The 24115-nt window shown below is 35.2% G+C and overlaps 2 protein-coding genes across 6 annotated transcripts; one reads left to right on the top strand and one right to left on the bottom strand.

The window, feature by feature from the left end:
* Positions 1-36: 36 nt before the first annotated feature.
* On the top strand, positions 37-19339 carry LOC123513877 (FAD-dependent oxidoreductase domain-containing protein 1-like). Of its 5 annotated transcripts, none has more exons than XM_045271317.1 (10): positions 37-155; positions 9850-10482; positions 10996-11225; positions 11606-11719; positions 12124-12286; positions 12732-12877; positions 13745-13985; positions 15064-15178; positions 15526-15564; positions 17132-19339. In XM_045271317.1, the coding sequence occupies exons 2-10, from the start codon at positions 9964-9966 to the stop codon at positions 17269-17271; spliced, it is 1707 nt and encodes a 568-aa protein (XP_045127252.1). In that variant the 5' UTR covers positions 37-155; positions 9850-9963; the 3' UTR covers positions 17272-19339. The 5 variants fall into 5 exon arrangements, with proteins under 5 accessions (XP_045127252.1, XP_045127256.1, XP_045127253.1 ...); XM_045271318.1 differs by lacking the exon at positions 37-155 and adding an exon at positions 1563-1865; XM_045271321.1 differs by lacking the exon at positions 9850-10482 and having other exon boundaries at positions 54-155.
* Positions 19340-21913: 2574 nt separating this feature from the next.
* Positions 21914-23933, bottom strand: LOC123514041. Its single transcript, XM_045271623.1, has 5 exons — positions 23741-23933; positions 23518-23640; positions 23173-23313; positions 22920-23029; positions 21914-22808 (listed from the first exon to the last, which is right to left on the bottom strand). The coding sequence occupies exons 1-5, from the start codon at positions 23837-23839 to the stop codon at positions 22370-22372; spliced, it is 912 nt and encodes a 303-aa protein (XP_045127558.1). The 5' UTR covers positions 23840-23933; the 3' UTR covers positions 21914-22369.
* Between the last annotated feature and the right edge of the window lie 182 nt (positions 23934-24115).

The raw sequence follows: 24115 nt of genomic DNA, 5'->3' as shown, positions 1-24115 counted from the left end.
TGTGCAAGTAAGTGGCTAGATGGGAACAATTGCCTGGGATTGGGGCCACAGTCAGAAGGGTGTAAAAGTGCAGTAAGAAGCAGCAGTAGAAGCACTGTGATGGTGGTGGTGGTGTTGAAGCCAAGGTACTCACACTCAAGCTTCTTTGGTAGAAGGTAAAAAACAGTGATTATAATTATTAACAGAAGAAAGGTTGTACATAGGACTTGCATATAATGAAAAGTAGACTACTGCAAGATTATCACAACCAGAATTATAGCTTTCTAAGTGAGCAAGAAGGATGTTTCAAAGAACCATATTCAAAGACCATCAATGGTCTACAAAGTGTTGTGTTCCAAGTATGTGTATGAGTGTAGGAACACTGATGTTTTAATGTCATAATTGACATATACAGGAATATCAAAATGCACGGTTAAAAAGAGCTCACCTTATTGCAATTATTATTTTGTTGGTTTTACAAGATTCAAAATCTTGATTATCAAATACTCATAATATATATATATATATATATATATATATATATATATATATATATATATATATATATATATATATATATATATATATATATATATATATATATATATATATATATATATATATATATATATATATATATATATATATATATATATATATATATATATATATATATATATATATATATATATATATATATATATATATATATATATATATATATATATATATATATATATATATATATATATATATATATATATATATATATATATATATATATATATATATATATATATATATATATATATATATATATATATATATATATATATATATATATATATATATATATATATATATATATATATACTTATATACTTATATATAGGAATTATAGAGAATCCTTGGGTCATGCCGACCACCCCCCAAACATGTTGCAGAGAGAGAGAGAGAGAGAGAGAGAGAGGCGTAGGCTGTACAGTATACTATTTTATTTATTAATTTATTTGTTATTATTATTTTGCCTTTTACCCTTTTTCCCTCCGGTTTTCGCATGTGCTCATTCTTAGTAAGTAATTTTCGTTGGAACAGACGATTGTACCATCATGTGACCAATGTCCATATGAATTGACGTTGTTCTATTTTGCCAGTATCTGTGAAGTATTTGTTTTCTAATTTTTCATATTACCGTTAAAAAATCCGTTTTTCTACATTCCCTTATGCTATTTATCATACATTTATTCAAATGCTAATATGCTACTTAAGGCGGTGTCACACTAGTACTTTTTCCGTCGTTTTTCAGAAAATCGACAATATTTTGGCTGCGGCCTGTCACACAAACGGTGTTTCGTTGTCACTTTCCGCCAACACAATGTAAACATAAACATGGAGGCCACGCTGCGGCAAAGATATGCTACTCTGGACGTAATACCGTGTATTACGAAATTTAGACGAGCTAAACAAGCCAAAAAGCGTGCATGGATGCGTTCATGGTTAGTGGTAGAACCGGTGCACGTAGAAGCAGGTTGAGGAGACGCGGCAAGTCTTGTGGTCTTGGTCTTGGTATGTAAACAAAGGCGGAAAATTTGCAGACGGAAACGATCCCCATCGTCTGGCGATAAGTTCATGCGGAACGTTGAAAAATCGACGGAAATCGCATTAATCGACCGAAAAATTGCTAGTGTGATACCGCCTTTATGTTGACCGTTCTTGTTGTGATACCGTTAAATATAGTATATGTCGACACACTTGTAAACAAACAGACGACACCGCCGCACCGGCTGTCCTTGGCCGAAAAGCCAGTTTGAAGTGGTTGGAGGAGCTGCGGCTGGCGGTTCAGGGCTAAAGCCTGGTTGTTTATACGGAAATTACGACTATAAGTGGTAAAGTACCAAGTGAATCATGTATAAAGAAGGAGGGAGAGGAGCAAAGAAGATGTGGTTTTGACTTAAGTTAATCTTTGAAAGATCACTTAGGTTTGCTGAGATACCTCAGGACTGGAAGTTAGCTAATGTTACACCAATATTTAAAAAAAGGTAGGAAGGATGATGCGAATAATTATAGACCGATCGGTTTAACTAGTATAGTATGTAAGATATTAGAGAAAATCATTAAGGGTAGTATTTGGGAGCATTTAAATGAGAATAGATTAATTAGAGATACCCAACATGGCTTTAGATCAGGGAGGTCCTGTCTTACAAATTTGCTCGATATCTTAGAATATATTACCAAGGAGTTAGATGATGGAAATAGCATAGATGTTATATATCTAGATTTTAGCAAGGCGTTTGATAAGGTACCGCATAGGAGGCTAGTGTACAAATTGAGACTACATGGGATAGGGGGTAGGTTAGTTGATTGGATTAGTGAATGGCTTTCTGATAGGAAACAGAGAGTAGTATTAAATGGGGCAATGTCTGAGTGGAAGGAAGTGGTTAGTGGGGTACCCCAAGGATCAGTGCTAGGACCTCTTCTTTTCTTGGTGTACATTAACGATTTAGATATAGGAATTAGTAGCAAAGTATCAAAGTTTGCAGATGATACTAAGATAGCATGTGCAGTACAGGGTGAAAAGGACAATTACAGAATACAACGAGACCTGGACAGGCTGATAGCATGGGCAGACAGGTGGCAGATGGAGTTTAATTCTGAAAAGTGTCAGGTTATGCATTTAGGTAAAGACAACACAAACTTTAGCTATGAGATGGAGGGATGTTGGCTAGAGGCAGTAGAGGAAGGAAAGGATTTAGGAGTAGTGATAGACAGGACTATGAAATTTTCAAAGCAATGTTTAGAAGCAAGAAATAGGGCAAATAGGATCCTGGGTTTTATAAATAGAAATGTTAGTTATAAAAGTAAGGAAGTGGTGCGTAGCTTATATAATTCCTATGTTAGGCCCCATTTAGAGTATTGCATACAGGCCTGGTCACCCCATTATAGGCAGGATATCAACATGTTAGAAGCAGTTCAGAGAAGAGCAACTAGGATGATACCAGCATTAAAGCACCTGGAGTATAGAGATAGATTAAAGGAATTAAACATGTTTTCATTTGAGAGGAGATGTATAAGAGGGATATGATAGAGTTATTTAAAATGTTCTCAGATACAAACTACATAGATGTGAGATCTTTCTTTACCTTAGAGGAGGGAAGTAGGACTAGAAATCATGGCAGGAAGATTAGAAAGCAAGGCTGCAGGTTAGATATAAGAAAATATTTCTTTAGTCATAGGGTGGTAGACTTCTGGAATGCATTGCCAGAGAGGGTTGTAAATAGCACTAGTTTGACAATGTTTAAAAACAGATTAGATAAACACTTAAATTTATTAGATTTATAATTATGTATAGTGCTGCATGATAGTTTTTATAAGAAATTTACTATAGTTAAACAAGACATGATCCCCATGTATGGGGATCACAGATTGTAGAGGAGTTCACTGCAGGACTTAGCCCTGTTAATTGGCCAAATATTTAGAATTAGTATATAATGTATTGTGTACTTGTAAGTGTATCTTTAAGTACTGATGACGAGGTCGCTGTGCGACTGATACAGGATAACCTAGATGGGCCTTGGTGGCCCTTTGTTATCCTATTATTTATGTTATATGTTATGTTATGATGGAAAGATAAACACCGAAGAGATATGCAGGACTTGTGAGGCCACGAAGGCCAACAATGGAGGGAAAAACCTAAGTGATAGGTCTCGGGAAGGTAAAGAGGAAGAAGTGATACAGCAGGGAGAGAATGATAATTGTGGAACCTGTAAAGTGAAGGTGAGAGGGAATCAAAATGGTCTTATGTGTGAGGTCTGTGATCGGTGGTTCCATTGCGGCTTTGAACAGGTGACCGCAAAGGAGTATGAGAAGATTGTGGAGCTAAGGGATATAGTTGCATGGAACTGTAGGATGTGCAGAGGGCAACAAAGAGAGATGAAAACAATGGTGAGAGAATTAAAAGAAGAGAATATGATCCTAAAGATTAAAAATGAGGAATTACAAGAGAGACTGCTGGCACTGGAAAGTAAAGTAGAATCAATAGAAAAGGGAGTAAATATAGAAAGAAATTTCAGAAAAAGTTTTAGAAGTTGTTAGAGAAGAAGAAGATAAAAGGAATAGGCTTAATAACCTTGTCTTGTATGGGGTTCACGAATCCGATAAGGAACAAGGTAATGAGAGAGAACAGGACGACAAGGAGAGATGCAATGAAGTATTTGAAATAGGAGTGGGAGTGAGAAATGTGGAAATAGAAAAGGCAATAAGACTTGGTAAGAGGAATGCGATAGGTGATGGCAGAGGTCAGTTACCAAAGCCTAGACCTTTGTTAGTAAGATTAAGGTATGTTACAGAGAAATTTGATATACTGAAGAAGGCAAAAAAACTTAAGGAATGCAGAGAGTGAGAGATTAAAAAGCATTATGATAGCCCCTGATATGACCAAAAAAGAACGAGAGACAGATAAGAACTTGAGAGAGGAACTGAAAGTGAAAAAGGAGAATGGAGAAACAGGATGGTATATCAAGTGCAGAAAACTTCTGCAGAAAATTTTTTAGGTAAGGATCTTAAAAGAGAAGTGAAAGTAAATCTAATAAATATACAGGGATTAACAAGAACAAAAAGTTTGGAAGTGGAAGAACTATTGAAAGAGGAGATGAATGAATGTTGCATTGTATGTTTGGTAGAAACACAACAGAAGTATAAGAAGGTGGATTTCCCAAAAGGAGTAATGTGTGTGGAAAAAATGAGAGATATGAATGATAAAAAAGGAGGAGGACTATCAGTGTTGATGTATGAGCGTGATGGCTGTGATATTTATGAAAAGGAATGTGATAACTGATATTTTGAAAGTAGAAATTAAAATAAGGAATGTTGTGATAATTATGCTACTTACATATATAGATGTGTCTGATAAAGAACGTAATGGAAAAATAATAAAGAAAATTGGAGAAGAACTTGAAAAAGTCCAAGACGAGGAGATGGTTATTTTATTAGGAGACTTCAATGAACATCTTGGATTTATAGGACCACAACCTTTAAATTATAATGGAAAATTAGTTTTAGATATTATGGAAAAATGGAATATGATACTATTAAATGGTGATCAGAAATGTGAAGGGGAGATAACAAGGAGGCAAGGAAACAGGAAGTGCAATTGACTTCATGTTAGGTAATGAATCTATGTACAAGTATTTTGAAACTATGGTCATTGATGAAGAAAAAGGTATATTTGATTTGTCTGATCATTGTTTATTAGAGTCAGTATTCAATATAGATACAAACCAAGAAGGGAAACGAACAGAAGTTTTGGAGAGAGAGTATTATAAAACAGACTGTGAAATATTAAAGGAGCAATTCTTGAAAAAAATGCAGGATGACATAGAAGAAATAAATGGTAGGGGAGAAAATATAGATATGAAAAAACTAGAAATGCTAATAAAAGATAATGCAGACATAACCCTTAAGAAGAAATATAGGAAAAAGGTAACTTTTTTAGGTAATAAGACAGTCGAAGAACCAGTATGGATGACTGGAGAGATTCGGAGAGAAATTAAATTAAGAAAAAAAAATAATAGGCTGAAAAGAAATACAAGCAATATAAACGAAAGAGAGCATTATGAGGAATTGTACAATAAACAAAAGGAAAGTACAACAGAGAATAAGGGATGAAATGACTATACATGAGAAAAAGATTACTAAAGAAATTAAAGAAGCAAAGGATTCTGGAAAGAAAATGTGGAATATGAAAAATAAATTAAGGGGAGTTAACCAAAAGGAGGAAAAGGAAATTGCAGTTTATGATGAGGTAGGGAACAGGATAGACTGGGATGTATTGCTAGAAAAAATGGTAGAATATTGGAATACAATATACAGAAAGCACCCAAATGAGATTAATGAAGAATGGAATGAGCAAATTAAAGAAGAATATACTGCTGAGATAAGAAGGAGAGAAAGAACCCCTAGAATAGTGTACGGAAGGAGAAATGAAATAACACTAATACCAGAAAACTTAAAAGAACACTATGATGCACTAAGAGGAAATTTGGAACCTGATGGTACAGGAAAATTAATGATTAACTACACTGCTGATGACCGAATACAATATTTCCCCAAACAAATACTGGAACATATGGATAGTTTAGAAGGTACAGTAATGTGGCAGCAAGGTAAAGCAATGATGGGGTGGGATGGATGGAGGGAAGAAGATGTGAAAAGTGCACTAAGTAAAATAAAAAGTAGAAAACAACCAGGTCCAGATAAGATAAAAGGAGAAATATTAAAATGGTTTAAAGAAAATCCAACGTGTTTGCAAGCCTTAACAATTTGCCTAAATCATGTCATAAATAAAAATGAAGTACCAGACGAATGGAAGATATCAAAAACAGTAATGATTGCCAAAACAAATAAGCCAAAAGTAAAAGAGCACAGACCAATAGCCTAACAAATACCAACTATAAGCTTACTATGAATTTAATTAAAGGAAAACTCTTGGAACACATTAAGTCACTTGGAGAAATAAACGTATTGCAAGCAGGATTTACAGAAGGCAGACGACTAGAGGATAATTTATTCATTTTAAACTATTGCATAGAAAATAGCAAACAAAGGAAACAGGAACTAGTAATTACAGCTATAGATTTTGAAAAAGCCTTTGATTCCGTAAACAGAAAAGAGTTAATAAAGGTGTTAAAATACTATGAATGCAACCCCAAGATAATAGACACTATAGTAACACTATACACAAATGACAAAACAGATGTTCTTGGGCCAGAGGAAAGTTGGGGATGTCACAGTAAGCAGTGGCATACGACAAGGGTGTACAGGATCCCCACTGCTCTTTGTGCTACTTGTTAATCATATTATTAAAAAGATAAATGAAAGCCACATGGGATTTAAAAACAGTCAACTATACATTCCAGTATTGTTCTATGCAGATGACGGGCTTCTATTATCAAACAGCAGGAAAGAAATGGAGCAGATGATAACTTTAGTGACAGAGACTTCTGCTGAATGTGGGCTGAACATCAATATACAAAAGAGCTAATGTTTGATTATTAATAGAAAAGAACCTAAACCAGAAAAGATAAAGGATATTGAGGTAGTAAAAAAAATTAAATATCTAGGAATAAGGATTACAGAAGAAATAAAGCATATGAAGACATATAAAGAAATGAAAATTGAATTGGCAAGAAAAATGTCAAACTTAGCTTTTGCAGTGGCGGCAAGATCATGTAATAAAATTTTAATAGGAAAAACATACTGGAAGAGTGTAGTGTTGCCAAGTGTACTCACAGGAGGAGCAGTAGTGGACTGGAATAAAACAGAACTGGAACAACTACAAAGAAGAGAAAATAAAGTTTGGAGGCATATTTTAGGAGCACCAAATTATGTGGCAGTAGAGGTATTACGAGGAGAAGTAGGAAGTGCCACCATGGAAGAAAGATATAAAAATTAAATTATGCTATGCAAAACATGTATTGAAAGGAAATAATGATTTATTAAGGGAAATAATACAAGAAATGAAGGAAAATAGTAAAGGAAGTCAGTGGCTTAGAATAATAAGAGGGGTATATGAAACAAGTCAACATAAGCAATATGGAAGAATTAAATGAAATGACTGAAGAGAACATAAAGGAGAGAGTAAGGATATGGGGAGAAAGGAAATGGAGGGCAGGAATGGAAGGAAAATCAACGTTGAATATGTACTTTATGAATAAAAAAGAAATCAAGGAAGAAAACATATATGATAATACATTTAAATCTAAATTATTGTTCAGGTGCCAAACTAATTCTTTACAACTAAACTGGAGGAAGAGGTTTAGTGGAGGGGAGGAAAAGTTTGACATCTGCCAGGAAGGAGAAAGTGAAACACTACAACACTTTTTATTACACTGCCAAGGACTAAAAGACATACGCTGCAGATATGCAATTACAGAAGACACCATATTAGAAAAAGTTCTTTTGTTCAACCCAGTAAGTGAAGGTGAAATAGAAAAATATACACTGTATGTGGAAGAACTTTGGAAAACTAGAAAAACAAAGAGTGACTTAGCCCTGACCCAGCCCTGAAGCAAGAAAAGAAAATTGCGCTGCTGTTGCAAAGGCAATAGCGCATCTTACATCTATCTATCTATCTATCCGCTGTGTCCTGCCCTGCACGTGCCACCGTAGGGCAGCATTAACTACTTGTTAAAGCCTCTTACACATACAGGACAGTAATATATCTGAACAATGGCACCTTAATATTAGATATCAGGAAAGCAGCGTTTATATATATACAAGGTGGCAGAGAATTAGGAGACCCAGGCAGTGTTCAGATTTTTGCTCTTTCGGGAATTATATTCTTGCTTCTAATTTCTGTTCCCATTCTACCAACCTGTGGTGCTCTACAGGGACTTGAGTGTCAAACAGATATTGAAAATTAGTATGTATATATTACAAGAGAAAACCAATAATAAAGGCAGCAATGAGCACCATCTTATATTCCAAACGTTTTGACATCATCTTATGTCATCTGCAGTGGTTTAGACCACTTTATTATTGGTTTCCTCTTGAAACTAAGATTTCTTTGAAATCAGCCCATTATTGGGTATATATAACAATTTCAAAATCACTAATACTAGATATAATGGAATATTTAAAAGAAATATATATTACCTAATAATAGACAATAATGTATTGCTGAAATTATCCAATACATATTTGTATAGATACACATATACTACAAATCACATTTCATAGCATAGTTCTCAGTTAGTGTTGTATCAAAGATCAGTAACCACTAAATATAAATGTTTTCAGTCTTATTTTGAATATACAGACCTTTTCAATGTTTCTCACTGATCTTGGTAGTTATAGGACAGGTTCTCAGCCAGGGATGTGCAGACCACCTGGAGTTCACAAGAAAATGGATGATCTACTAACATTATTTGCAGTATGCCATTGCATTTGAGTTTGTGTCAGTAACTAAATTAACATTTGGGTTGATGTCAGATTACTGTGGGTTCAGGAAGATGGTCTTATGAATCAGAGGGTTCTTCATGAAAAAAAGGTTAAGAACCACTATTATAGGATCAATTTATGGTTTCACACAACCAACAATTTTCTGATTGTGGTTTATGTTTTTCTGGTGCTCGACACGTAGTGAACTGATTGATGTTTTACATAATTTTCATTGCAAATGGATAGTTTTCAAGTAACTCCATTTGGGATGGTGATAATCTTTGCTCAGTTCATAACAAGTCACTCACCTTGAGTATCCTGCAAGCAGGTTCAGTCCATAGTGTTCCTCTCACAGCTGAAACCTTTAGAAGTTTAGATCAACCATGGTGTGTTAGGAAAATATGAGGTGCTGCAGTCCATCTTCTTTCTTAAAATATTTGATAATAAGGTCTGGTATTTAGCCAGTTATCATTGTGAAAACCTTAAATTTTATGTCTCAGGAATAGGGGATCATGAAATTGAGAGCAAGAGTATAGAGCAGAGAAGATGAAGGGGTAAAGAAAGAGATAGAAGAAAATTATAAGAGTCAAAGATATATTGGAAAGGGAGCAGTGATAGAGTACTGATGAGCAAGAGGAAGATATTTGGGTAGATCAGTAGAGAGAGAGAGAGAAAGAGAGAGAGAGAGAGAGAGAGAGAGAGAGAGAGAGAGAGAGAGAGAGAGAGAGAGAGAGAGAGAGAGAGTAGTGGTAGTAAAAGAGTAGTAGTAGTAATGAGAGTGTGAATAAATAGATACAAAGAGGAAACTGGTAGGTCAATAGGGAAGGAGAATGAATAGAGAAGGAGAGGATACGTATGTTGGAATGAAGCAAGTCATGATAGGTGAAGGAAGATATGAACTGGTTATGTCCTAAATCACTGTTTTCTTTGCAGGTCATGAGAGACTTAGTGAAGATGCCTCCATCTATAAGGAAAAGGAAATGATAATATAAATACATTGAAAGTTCATAAAAGTGTTGAGAAAAAATTATAATATTTTCCACTAAAATGTTGCCTGCATTTATTTCTTCTTGTGGTGTCCTTAGAAGATTAAGGGCCAATGTCGGTAAACTTTGTAGAGTGTGCTCATCACAACAAATTGCCAACTCAAGGTGCAGTTTATCACTCTCATGCCAGACTCACAAGAGTGAAAAGGACAGTGAGGATTTTGGTACAGAAGAGGGAAAGGTGGAACAGAAGTTTCGAAAGCATGAATACTCAAATCCATTTGAGAGGACTTTTGGAATATTAAAAGATGATGTTGTAAGCTATTATAAAAAGCGTAGGAAATTCATTGAGGACATAGCAAAGAAAGCACAGAGCAATGCAGAAGCTAATGCAAAACCAGCATCCAAAAATATATATGGTTTTGAGCCCAGTAGTGGAGATGTGGAAGAAAATATATGGCCATCTCATTGTGACGTGCTAGTGGTGGGAGGAGGTGCCATGGGATCATCTATTGCCTACCACATCAAAGAAAAGGCACGAGGTGGACTCAATGTGGTGGTGGTGGAGGAAGACCCAGGTGTAAGTTATGAATTCTCTCTTTGCTCTGCAACATCACAGTAAGCTTACAGTAAGCTTCACTGCTTAGACTTGAAGACTAAAACACATCTTTTCTACCAAGGAATCAGTATTCACATCTTTGCATAACAGAAGCAGAAGCATGTTATTTTATGTATAGTTTTCTAGTTTTCTTATATTTTCTTAGATATCTCTTGACATTTAGGTTAATATTTTTTATATAGATTGATAAATCTATCACCTAATTTATTTCATAGAGATCACTTTAGATAAAGTTATTTACTGTGATCAATTTTTTTTATATTACATATGTAGTATGACATAAGATAAGGTGACACTATCATTAATACAGCATTATTGTTGAATTATTTTGTTGATTTGTAAAATGTGCAAATGCATAGGTCATTGAGAAACATTGTTGAGCAGTACAACCAAGAATATTGTGACTAACAGGTAGCCAGGAATAGATGCTTTGTATGGCCTAATTGTAGCTTCCTCTCCCACTGGTGTGTGCAGTACAAGAAGGCCTCCACAGTGCTTTCAGTGGGTGGCATCCGGCAGCAGTTTAGCATCCCAGAGAACATTGAGCTCTCCATGTATGGGATGGAGTTCCTGCGCAATAGTCCTGAGCTGCTGGCGGTGGAGGGCTTGGACACCCCAGACATTCAATTTAATCCCAATGGCTACCTGACGTTGGCATCAGAAGAAGGATATGAGCAGCTCAGACAAAATTTTGAATTACAGATGTATGTATGTCTTTTAAAAGGTTACGGCTCTGTGGGTTGTGGATATGAGATGAGAGTGTGTGATATTCCCATAACTACTCAATCTACTTATGAACAGAATACTTATCGGGACTTGGGATCTTCCTGTATAGTAGTAAGAGAAAACCACAGGTGAATGACAATGCTATCAAATTTTGTGTTACATTAAAGAATTAATGTAGGAAGTTTTGATTTACTATAATACATATATATGAGGTATGTATTTGAATAGAAACATTTTAATTGCTGCTCCCTTCATGAGTGGTGGCTGATTTGTTGGTAATTGGTTTGAAATAAGTTTGTCCTCTGTGACTGCCAGTGTTGAACATTTTTTTGTAATTGACATTGTGTTATTTCTTCAGAGACATGGGAGCAAAAGTGTCCTTCCTCACTAAGTCAGAGCTTTCCAAAATGTATCCGTGGCTGAATGTTTCTGGTGTTGCAGCAGGAGTTTTGGGCAGAGAAAATGAAGGCTGGTGAGTACAGAGGAGTTTCTTATTTTATTTGTGCTATAATATTTTAGAAATTACTTTTATATGATACTGTACTACCCATGGTACAATAACGAGAGACAGTTATTGTACCATGGTACTACATCTCCACTAGTTGATTTTTTTTTTTTTTTTTTTTACTTTTTTCGCATTCTGAATTTGATGTGCTCTAGCAGGTGATACACACTTCATCATATTCCAGATATTTCAAGCATTAAAGGGTGCATGGTGACAAGAATCACTTGATGCACAAGGTTATGAAACTTGTGAGTAGAATGGACAAGAAAATAATCAAGTTTGTAAGACAGACACAGAATTTAGATTAATATTTCTGTAATTGGTTTTGCATGCCACTTCAACCTTGCATCTCCTTCACAACTTTAATAAAGGTTTGATCCGTGGAGTTTGCTGATTGGCCTTCAACGAAAAGCCATTTCTCTTGGGACACAGTACATCAGTGGCAAAGTGACTGGCTTTAGTGAAGAGACCATGGATGACGTAATTCTGGAGGGAACACAACAGTCAAACATCAAACGTATCACTGCTGCTGAGGTGAGATTGTCGATAACTTACATGCTGCTCTTAATTTCCTTCATCAAGATAATATTTAATTGTCAGGAACCTTGGTGTGTTAGAATATAAGATGTGGAGCTGACAGACATTGTACATGGAACTATTAAGTACCAGAGGCATCAGGAATTTAGTTTATGAAGTGTTTTATTATGCAATCTATTTATTTATTTATTCATAGATTTCCAATGTCAGATCTCTCTCTCTCTCTCTCTCTCTCTCTCTCTCTCTCTCTCTCTCTCTCTCTCTCTCTCTCTCTCTCTCTCTCTCTCTCTCTCTCTCTCTCTCTCTCTCTCTCTCATGCTTTGGGTTGAAGATACAGACACCTTAGTAAAGTGAGTGTTTTTGTGTTAGCCTTCAATATCTCAATCTGTTTTCTAGTGCTTGTTGATTTATTTACTTTTTTTCTGATAATTCATGATTTCAGGTGACTTTGCCCAGCGGAGAGACTCGCACCATCAACTTTGCCATCCTGGTGGCAGCCAGTGGGGCGTGGACAGGAGAGCTTGGCCGCATGGCAGGGATAGGGGAGGGGCATGGCATCCTCAGTGTACCTATCCCTATTGAGCCCAGGTGTGTCATTTTTCTTGTGTTTTTGTTGCTGTTATGGTTTTCTTCAAAGGATGAATTCCATGATATTATTTGCTCTTAAAAAACAGAGTGTTGCTACCAGCTTGGAATTCTGTGATTGCTTAGAGGAAGTTTAGGCTACCAGTTTTGCATGTGTCTCTAAGAACACTAAGAGTTAATGGTCCTTGTATGATGGATAATGCAGGGTTATATTGATTTCCTGTCTGTTCCTTAAAATTAATGTACAGTCAACCCTTGGCTATCGCGACTTCAGCTATCGCGCTTTATTGCTATCACGCACCCATGAAAAGCTGCTAAAATTTCATTATTGCGACCTCAGATGCCTACTATCACGCGCCCAGCCATGACATCATGGGATATATGAGTGCTCATTGGCCAAAACCACCTTCCCGCCAAGATCAATTTGGCTATTGCGTTTTCGGCTATGGCACGGCTATTTCGGCCCCAATTGGGCATGATAGCCGAGGGCTAAGTGTAGTTGATTTGATATAAGGATCATGCTGGAATATAAGTTGGAGTCTATTTTCTTTGTGTTTGTATGCTTGTATGTATGTCTTATCTGGTAGTCTATTATATTCTCTGTCTCATTATTTATAAATAAGTTATCCATATTCTTTCTTCCTCATACAGTATTCACATCCCCCTGAGTTTTATAGTATCTGAGCTTCATGAATCTCACGTTTCATTCTGAGTCCTTAATTCTTAACATCCTAACTTTTGCACATTATATTGACGAATTTTGTGCTTTCATCTTGTATGGATCCCACTTTCCTACTATTGGCATTATAGGTAGTAACAATAAATATGTACATGTGTGATAAGTATTGTATTTTTATATCTGTTTTGCAGAAAGCGTTATGTGTATTGCGTCCATGCCCCCGATGGTCCAGGCCTTCAGTCACCATTATTGGTTGACCCCAATGGGACATACTTCCGACGAGAAGGCTTGGGAGGCCTGTACCTTTGTGGACAGTCACCACCTGAGGACAAAGAGCCAAATGTGGATGACCTAGATGTTGACTATAGCTTTTTTAATGACAATGTGTGGCTAACCATTGCCCAGAGAGTCCCTGCATTTGAAAAGTTGAAGGTACATGTAATGAGACCAAACTTTTAACATTGTCATCATCATAGTTGGCCTGAAAGACTTACAAAGCTTACAAAGAACTGTTAAATCTTGCCCTGACATTTGAATACTGTAGGTGATGCAAATTATGATGTGAACTAAAATCCCCTTTGCTTTGCTGTAGAAAGAAAAAAGAAAGAAAGAATTTGGATTAGTTAAATATGCTTAGATCAATGGCACAAAAAGGAAATGACTTATTTTTGATTAATGATAAAAAATGAATGAATTGTCAAATTCTGACTAATGAAAGGATTTTTTTATTAATTCATATATATTTATGATTTACTTATTTACATATTTTATTTTGTTTATTTATCATTATTATTTTATTTTTTTATTTTTATTATTATTATTTATTTATTTATTTAATTTAATTTAATTTTATTTTATTTATTTATTTTATTTTTTTTTTCCTTCTTGCTTCTTCCCCTCCCAAATTGTGGTCCTTTTGCCTATTTTCCAAGTAGTGATGAGGATTCATGAGTACTGTATTGATTTGTCTCCAAGTGACAGCTCAGTTTTTGTAAGTGAGTGATGACTAGCATTGAGCTCTGTGCATTTTGTCCATGAGTTGTTTGAAATTTTCACGTTTCCATTATGTTCCTTTTTCACTTTATATTTTGGGGGGATGGCTGTTTGGGCAGCTATAGAACCTGTTTTGGACAGTGTATGGCATCCTTCTCATTTAAATATAATTACGTTTGGTATGAGGCAAAAATTACTGGCATTCTTTCTAGGACAGTGAGATGTCTCCCCAACCAGCCATTGGGCACCAGTCTTTGTTAATAATGTAAGCACTAGATAAATCATTCTTATATGGACTTAGTGTGGTCATAATGTCTTGGATTTGTTCTTCCACTGCATATTTATGTGTTAGATGTTGCCTCAAGGAAGCTGATTATGACCATCATGTTGGGAGAGGAATTCTTTAGAACAGGTGTCAGGTATAGATAAATAGATTATTTATTTTGTTACCCATCATCTTTCTTGGTTCTATATTCTTAATAAGTAACCATTTATGTATCTGTTTTTTGTTACTTAGCTCCACAGTTCCTGGGCTGGCTACTACGACTACAATGCCTTCGACCAGAATGGTATCATTGGACTTCATCCTCTCTTCTCCAACTTCATGATTGCCAGTGGTTTCAGTGGCCATGGTAAGGCATAATGGAGTTTAGGCTAAGTTCTGGAGGAGTGTAACCAATGTAGAATATATTCATCTGCTTTTAAAAGTGCATAAAATACGACTCCAACATTCCCTTTACTTTTGCGTATTTAAGAATATATTAGTACGTATATCATGAATGCAATGTGCATTATTGTACATTTATTTCTCTTATGCTTGTGTATGCAGTTTTACTCTCTTTAAGTTTTGTAAAAAAGATGCATGAAAAGATGGAGTGTATTGAAGTTAATATGAAGTATACATTATCTCAGGAATGAGGGAAATAAGGTTAAAAGTATTAGTTTGATGTATATTTACCTAATGCCATGCATTCACCAGCCCTCACACTTCCTGGAGGAGTGACTCAGCCACTTGCAGGTAAATTGTTCATGCTTCACTCAAGTTTATCAAGTTCTGATTTATTGCGCACCTCTTGTGAGCATGATTTTGTTATCTTAAGCCTTTATTTTACTTCTCTGTAATGGTTCCACACAATGTTTAATTTTTCAAAAGGACCCCGGGGACATCACATTGAGAAGTGAAAAGAAGAATTATGTATAAGATTATTGTATTGATTAAAGGCAACTTCATATGAAAAGTATAACATAATGACATAAAAGTTTATCATAAAAAGGAGGAATATAAGGAAACATTACTTGTTTTGCTCTTTTTATATATATTTGGGAATGCAAGGCTCTTAGTGAAGGCCATCTAGACCTTGCTTCTAACCTATCTAATTGATCCTGGTGACATGGAGGAAATGTAAACTTATGTATTCTAAATTGCCAAATGTCGGAGGAATAATTTGTATTCCAAAAGCATGAGTGAGGTAAGCAGGATACTTTTTATTTGTATTCATTTTTTTTTTTTTTTTTAACTAGAAATTTTTGTTTGTAATTATTCCCAGTTGATATTTTAGTATTCTGCTCCATTCTTTTTTATGAAGAGTGCAGGTAAATTTACACAAAATTGATAAATTAATTAAACAAATGGGTTAAAGGAAAATCTCATAGATGGCCAAAAAGTTTTTATCTCAATACTTATATTTTTTTTTATGTAGGGAAGAGGGCCAACCAAGGGCAAAAAAAGAAAAAATTAAAGAAAAGGAACATATAATCTCCCACTTCAAAGCTTCCTGATATAAATTCATCTATGTGTACATGCATGACTCTAAATGTTTAGCACTCTCCAGTAGAATTTCTTCTCATTCTCCATCCTTCTCTAGTCTTTTCCTTAGCTTCATTTCTTAGCCCTCTCTCTTTTTCCCTTTCTTTCTGATTCATTTCTCTCTTTATCCAGATATTTTCATATTCTGCCTTACCAGCCAGCTTTGCAGACCTCGCCAAAATTTCTTTTATCCCTTCTTGTGATCTCATTTTAACATTTTGTGGTCTTTTAGTCCCCTCATTATATTTACCAATTGTGTTTCCCTTTTCCTGTCCCCACACTAGTGTTTAGCTTATCCTGTAATCCTTGTAATTCCAGTTTATAATTCTCACATTTGCCTTTAAGGGCACTGTTCTCCCTTTTTATTTCAGCCAGAATTTTCTTCATCTCATTGTTCATTTTAACTTTATTATCTAGCTTGTCACATTTCTCCCGCAGCTTCTTGTTTTCCGTGATCAGTTGTTCCTGTTTCTTGAATACCATAGCGATCATCTCTCTCAGACATTTCATCTCCTTTTCCACTGTGATGACCCTTCGCATATTAGTTCTTTCCTCCTTGAATCAAGAAAATTCCCTGTTCCTGATGAATCCTACCAGGTCATGTAATCCTAAATGTATTTCAATGATCTCCCTTGGCCTGGGGCTCATGTTTATATTTACATTGTGTGTGTGTGTGCAGCTTTTCTTATTGTCTTATGATCTTATGTTCTAATAGGTAAATGAGATATATTTCTGTAATATGTAATATGTCTAGGAAATCTTGTATTGTATTTTGCAGGCATCCAGCAGGCACCAGGCATTGGCCGGGCGGTCATGGAGTGCATAATGTATGGCGGCTACGAGACCATCAACTTGGAGCGGTTTGGCTTTGAAAGGGTCTTGGCAGATGTTCCTCTCTTTGAGTCAAATATTGTGTAGTTCTGTCAATTGTATTCTGTAATCCAGTTCATACTAGTAAGTGTTGCTTCAATTTGCAAAAATTAATATTTTTATGACAAAAATTTTTATCATGGGTAATTTTAAATGTCTTTGTTATGACTTCATAAGATCATTATGGAGGCCTTCTCTCTGGGTCAGATATATTTATGCCTCTACACCCAAGGTTTTCTGCCTAAACCTCACTTCACACTTTTTCATTTATATATTTATTTTTTATTTTATTTTCCTATGTGGTAACTGTATAGTTCATATATATATATATATATATATATATATATATATATATATATATATATATATATATATATATATATATATATATATATATTTATTTATTTATTTATTTATTTATTTTTATTTATTTTATTTTATTTATTTTATTATTTTTTTCCTGTGGTGACAGTGTGTAGTTCGTTAAATCAGTGAAATTAATGAGACTATGCATATATGAGAAGCCTGATAAAAGATCATAGTTTATATATTGGAGGACAAACATTGACAGAAATCTGCTTCACATGTAATTGTTTCTACTTGTCACTAGTTTAGGAAGTTATCTCGGACTATGAGCTCATCTTGACAAGACTTCAAGAAATTTGGTTTTCTTCTGTAAACTTGTCTGCATAGTTGTCTTTTTAACTGCTTCATTATGTTTGTTATTATTTGTGTTATTATAAGTACTGGCCAAAGAATTTTTTAAGAGTCAAAAAACACTGAAAATTGCAGCTCAGGATTTCCAGAGCACTGTGAATTCATAGTTTCATCGTGAAATCAAACCTTGTTGACAAACGAGATAAGATGATCAAGATAGCATGAACACACAAAAAAAATATACAAATAAATAAATAAACTAAAATAAACTAAAATATATAAATAAGTGAATAAATAGAAATCACCCTCCTCAATTTTGGCACTTATGTACTTGTCTTTTTTTAGATGTAGCACTAAACTCAAGGATTGTAAAGCTTGCGATATTGAAAATTGGAAAAAATTATTCCAGTTATTTTCTCTGATTAATAGAACCTTTATAAAGAATAAGAACCTTTATAAAGAGTTATACAGTGTTTCTGAGTTCCTAGGAATACAGCATGGATATGAAACTACTGGCATTAAAAAAATAAACAAAAATGGAAAAAAATTAATTCAAATATTTTCCTGTAAAAAATTAAAATGTGTTCTCTACTTAAAGAGGAAGTCTTATAAATGGTTATAAAATATTTTTTGAGTTGCTAGGAATGCAGCATAAATAATGACAATTTTTAACTTGATAATAAAATGAAGTTACAGTGGAGACTCAATACTCGAACATGATTCGTTCCAAATGGCTGTTCGAGTATTTAAAAGTTCGACTATTGATACCTATAAATCAGGTATTTCGTTCCAATCTTAGCAAAATCTCAAGTTTATGTAAATTTGAATGTATTTTTTTACAATTTTGATTTGTGCATACCGTATGTGAAGGCTGGTGATGGATAACTTAGAAGAGGAGGGAGGTCGCTGAGGGATGAAAATATCTTTGTAGTTTCTGGTGTACGTGATTCCTGTGAATCCACAAATGGAGTGCTGTGGCTCATTAACACTTGCAGTTTCACCAGATTCCTTATTTCATCACTAATAAGCCTCTTTGGTACCATCGTAAAAGAATGTTGCTTTTCTCCAAACTGCGGCAGGACAAGGGATGCACACCGGCATCCGGTATACCGGTATTACGGTAATACCGGAGGGGGAAGGGGGACCTCAGGGAGCCTTTGCTTACAACCACGTGTGTGAACGTTCGATCACGGTGCGTTCGACAGTTTTTTTTTTTTTTCCCCCCCCCGAGTATTAAATCAAAATTTTGCTTTCGAGTATTTAGACGTTTGAGTATTGAGTCTCCATTGTACTTGAAAAATTCAATGGATACATGCTTTTTATATAAATATTATTCTTTGTATATTTACTTGTTGAATTGTCATTAATCTTAGAGGATAATCTTGTATCGCAAAACTTGTTAAATTTTTTGTTCAAGCATGAAATTTTTGAAAAAAAATTAAATCCTTTTCTCTGATTATTAGAATGTGTCCTTTACGTAAAGAAGAATCCATGTAAACTCTGAACAGCTATATAAGAGCCGCCGTGGTACAGTGGAACCATGTGTGCTTTGGGGTCCGAGGGGTCTCCAAGCGCACGGGTTTGAATCCTGTCCATGGTCCGAGTGTAGGTTGGGCTTCCTCACTTGGGGCAACGGTTTCCTAGCGGGTGGGCTTTCAGATAGGAGGTACCCCAGAAAAGTATCCCCTTTAGCCCATAAATGCCTGTGAAAAACCCACATGGTATAAAAAAAAAGAAGTTTTGTAGCTCCAAGGAATGCAACATAGATACTGAAATATTTCACTTTAAAAGAAGATATTTATAAAATTAATTTTTCTACAGATACATAAGTTTTATATAATTAGTATTCTCCAAATACTTATTGAATTGCTGTGAACTTAAAGGGAAATCTTTTATCGATTTTGCGTTCAGGTATGGATCTGCATTGAAAAATTGGAAATTTTTTTTTTTTTTATATATTTATTTTTTTTTATTATTTTTTTATTATAAGAATCCCGAAAATCAGTTGTAAACAAGGAGATTAGATTGAGGAAGGCGGCACACACTTATCCCGCTGTACTTAAAAAGTGAAGCCAATGGGCGGAGCTTACGATCGCAACTTACACCGAAAACATTGTCCTATCCTATGTTAAGCAATGGGAAATTGCCACTTTCTTCTTAATTACAGAGGAAAACTAAGAAAGAATTGATGGTTTGACTTACGTGAACCACATTATAGTTTTCTAAATATGTCACGTAGACTTATTATTAATGGTGTTAATACAAAATAGCTACAGTAGACTTATTATTAATGGTGTTAATACAAAATAGCTACAATATTGAAAGAAATACAGCAGGCCATTTCCGGGACAAATTATGGCGAAGGATTGCTTTTTCTCATTTATTACATGGCGAGAAACAAACAGTGAAGTAAAATTTCAGTGATTGATGCTTTTCATAATGCTTAATGACATGAAATCACACATCCACACATCATTCTAAATAAAAGCTATAAAAAGAGAGAGAGAGAGAGAGAGAGAGATTTGACATGTTAAGTAATTGCTATAACAAGTAAAATCAACCTTCAGACCAACTTTCACCTGATGAACAGTTTATTTATCCTTCAATTAAATTCACATGTATATGTACATGTTTACATCTTCATACACATGTATATTTACATGTGTACATGACCTTGTTCAATCATACGTTTGGCCCAAAGACAGCTTTCCACCTCTCACTCAAGTCCGCCAAAGCTGGAAAACACTGTATTATCTAATTTGTATGAATGATTTACCGTCTGATTCTTCGTAGCACACTATGCCACGACTATTGCGAGTCTCTTATGATAGGCAGCCTTAAAATATGGACATGAGACGGAAAATAAGAAGTGTAACTCGGGCGTCCCCATGTATTTTTAATGGGCGGCTGATAATGTTTTGGGTGGGGGGTTAAGGGCAACAGTGGACCAGTTGCGCGTCAGCTTCACTTATGTGACTTCATGCCGCCTTCCGTTATTCAACATGTTTTACATACATAGAGTTTCTGACTCACAATCGATGCCTAGTGACTGCAGAAAGCAGTCCCAAATCAAAACCAACAAATTGGTCTTGCTAGTCAATTTGCAACTTTATATATGTTGTGATGTCACTGAGTAAACTTTGAAAATGTGGTCTCTAGATATAGAGAAGAAGATGTTAGAGTTAGTGAGAGAAAAAGAACACATCTGGGACCTCAGAAATGAATTATACAGGAAAAAAACAAACTTGCGCAAATCGTCATTCAACGAAATAGCTGCCACTCTACAAGACCTTTCCTTCAATGCAAGGTGTTGTTGGGGATAAGGATTGAAGACTTGTAAGGATTTGATTTGATCGCAATTGTGCATAGCCTTCTAAGATGAACAATTTTCTGTGATAAATGTGAGCTAACGAGTGTGGTAGACACTCCTTTCTTTCCTTCTACTTAGCTAGGGACGTATCCACTAGCATTTTCTTAGAATGTATTCATTGCTTAAAGAAAATCCTTATAAACAGTTATAAAAGTATTTTAGGGTTCCTATAAATCCAACACAGATAATGAGTGTTTTTCACTTTAAAATTATATGAATACTTTCTTTTTCAACAGGTATATGATAAATATAACTGTTCTTCTTTAAAAATTTAAATATCTATGAGCTTAGAAGAAAATCTTTTATTGATTTTTTTCTTTTTTTTTCATACAGGTCTGGACCTGCATTAAAAAATAGAATAAATAAATAAATCATTTGAAATATTTCCTGTGATTATTAGGATGTGTTCTTTCCTTAAAGAAAAACCCTTATGAAAATTACAAAGTATTTATTGAGTTCCAGGAATACAACATAGATTATTAGTTTTTCACTTTAAAAATAAAAACAAATGAATAATCTTTTCATCTGATGCATGATTCCTACATCAGTATTCTTTTATATATATATATATATATATATATATATATATATATATATATATATATATATATATATATATATATATATATATATACTTTTTCAATTGTCTGAAAACTTCAAGGAAAATCTTTAATCATAGAAGTGAAGTTTTCGTAAAAGTAAAAAAGAAAATTAATTACAAGTATTTCTCTAATTATTACCTAGAATATTTTCCACTAGAATCCTTATAAACAGTCATAAAGTGCTTTCGAATTTCTTGGAATACAGCATAGATAATTAAAGTTTTTATCTTTAAAATAAAGTTAAGATAAAAAAAAATACTTTTCAATTGATGGGTCGGTACATATGTAATTTCTATATGAATATTCTTCTCCAAAAATTTTGAATTACCAGTGAACTTAGAGAAAAATCCATTGCAATAATCTTTCAATAGAAAAAAAAAAAAAATAATCAATATCGATGTACACCGAAATAAGAACAATATAGTGTTTGTCTATCTCCTACGGTCCTACCTTGACTATATATACGTCAAGCCTTGCAGTGACACTGTGACTATGAGTGTCTTATCTCTGTAACCTACTAGACTGGGAGCAGCGCGACCATGGATAAGGCACACTGCCGCACAAACCCCAGATCACCATGGAAACTTATGGAAGCAGTGTTGTTTTTTTCTATCATGACGGCAGGCAAGAGACCCTCCTGCATCAGCTGGCGAGTCAAGATCAGAGTAGCCGTGCCAGCCAAGCCTCTGCGACGATATTGTGGCAGCGTGAAGGTACTGCCCATAAAACCATATTTACTCGTTCGAATCCACGACACTAATGTTTCCTGAGTCTCCTCTTGTAGCTCCTCAGTACTACTATCTATAAGGTTACGCTTACGGATTCCAACTGACGGGAAGTTGATGATGTCATCCCTCAAACTGTTCTCTGAGCTCAAAGAGCTGAACTGCCAGTTTTTCCATATCACCGACACGTCCTCCTCCTTTAGGTTGCTTACTTGGTACTCTGGAAGCAGCCTGCCAAAGAAAACGTCCAGATCAATAACTTGACAATTTTTACATGTACGTTTACATGTAGGTATGTATATCAACTGAAAAATAATTTATAAACATCGATATGGCACCAACTTTAATTGTCTGGTGTTCAGTATCGACGGTTCTTGGAATGTGTAAAGATGCCCATGTAACTTGTGCTGAATCCGTACTGGCCGGCTCCCGATGTTTTTCAGTGACTGTAGCTACAGATGAAACACCACTTTATATTACATTAAGACAATGTAAATTGCATTCTGTTAATCCTATCTTACTTTATCATTTATGCCTTCATTCATAAACAAAGCATATACCCAGGATGCAGTAGAAAGACAGAAGCGCAACTCACTGAGGGCAGCAGAATGTCAGGGAGGCTTATTGAAAATTCATGTTGACCTAAATTGAGATCAATGGTGTGAGAGAGGTAATCGGCCACGTCCTCGGCAGTGTGTTCCTCAAGGCTCCAGAACACCATAATGTCGTGCGATCCCTGTCAAGTCATAAGCCTCCATATGAACACGCCTTATAGGGATTATTATATGACGTTATAGGGTCTCATATATACATAGCGTAGTGTAAGTATCTCTATTTTCTTTTTGTCACTTTACAAACGTACATAGTCCTGTTCTGCATGATCGCCATCTTTTAGCGATATTGCATGAAGACAAAGGACAGCGTGCAGTTCTTTACTTACGCTTGAAGTTAAAGTCCTAATGACAGTGAAACAAGAACGGCGTGTGTCGGCAGGTATCAGGATGGTGACCGGGCGAAGGCAATGTAGGCCGTAACGCGCCGCCAGGCACACACTGCTGTACACCTTGATACAAAGTTCCCTTTAGTTAATTGTCACTCAAGTCCAGAATTAAAAGGAAATTATTTAATGTCTTTATTTACTTTTGGATTATATAGCTACTCACAATGAAGGAATGGGGCAAGTGGCGAATCAGCCTGTCTTCAAGTGCGTTTAACTCGTCCTCTCTCACTTGCCGCAGCCCTTCCTTACTGCGTGAAGTCATCTTACCGACTACTGCAGAGAAAAGCAATTTTTTCTGCTGATCATATGCAAGCAGTGTTGCCAGATGCTGGAGAGGAACACACACACACACACACACACACACACACACACCGCGTAGTGTAGTGGTTAGCACGCTCGACTCACAATCGAGAGGGCCTGGTTCGAGTCCCGGCGCGGCGAGGCAAATGGGCAAGCCTCTTAATGTGTGGCCCCTGTTCACCTAGCAGTAAATACGTACGGGATGTAACTCAACAATACTCTGTCAGCATACCCACTT

Source organism: Portunus trituberculatus, chromosome 37, assembly GCF_017591435.1.
Source record: "Portunus trituberculatus isolate SZX2019 chromosome 37, ASM1759143v1, whole genome shotgun sequence".
Lineage (NCBI taxonomy): Eukaryota > Metazoa > Arthropoda > Malacostraca > Decapoda > Portunidae > Portunus > Portunus trituberculatus.
This window is presented reverse-complemented; position numbering and strand designations above follow the sequence as displayed.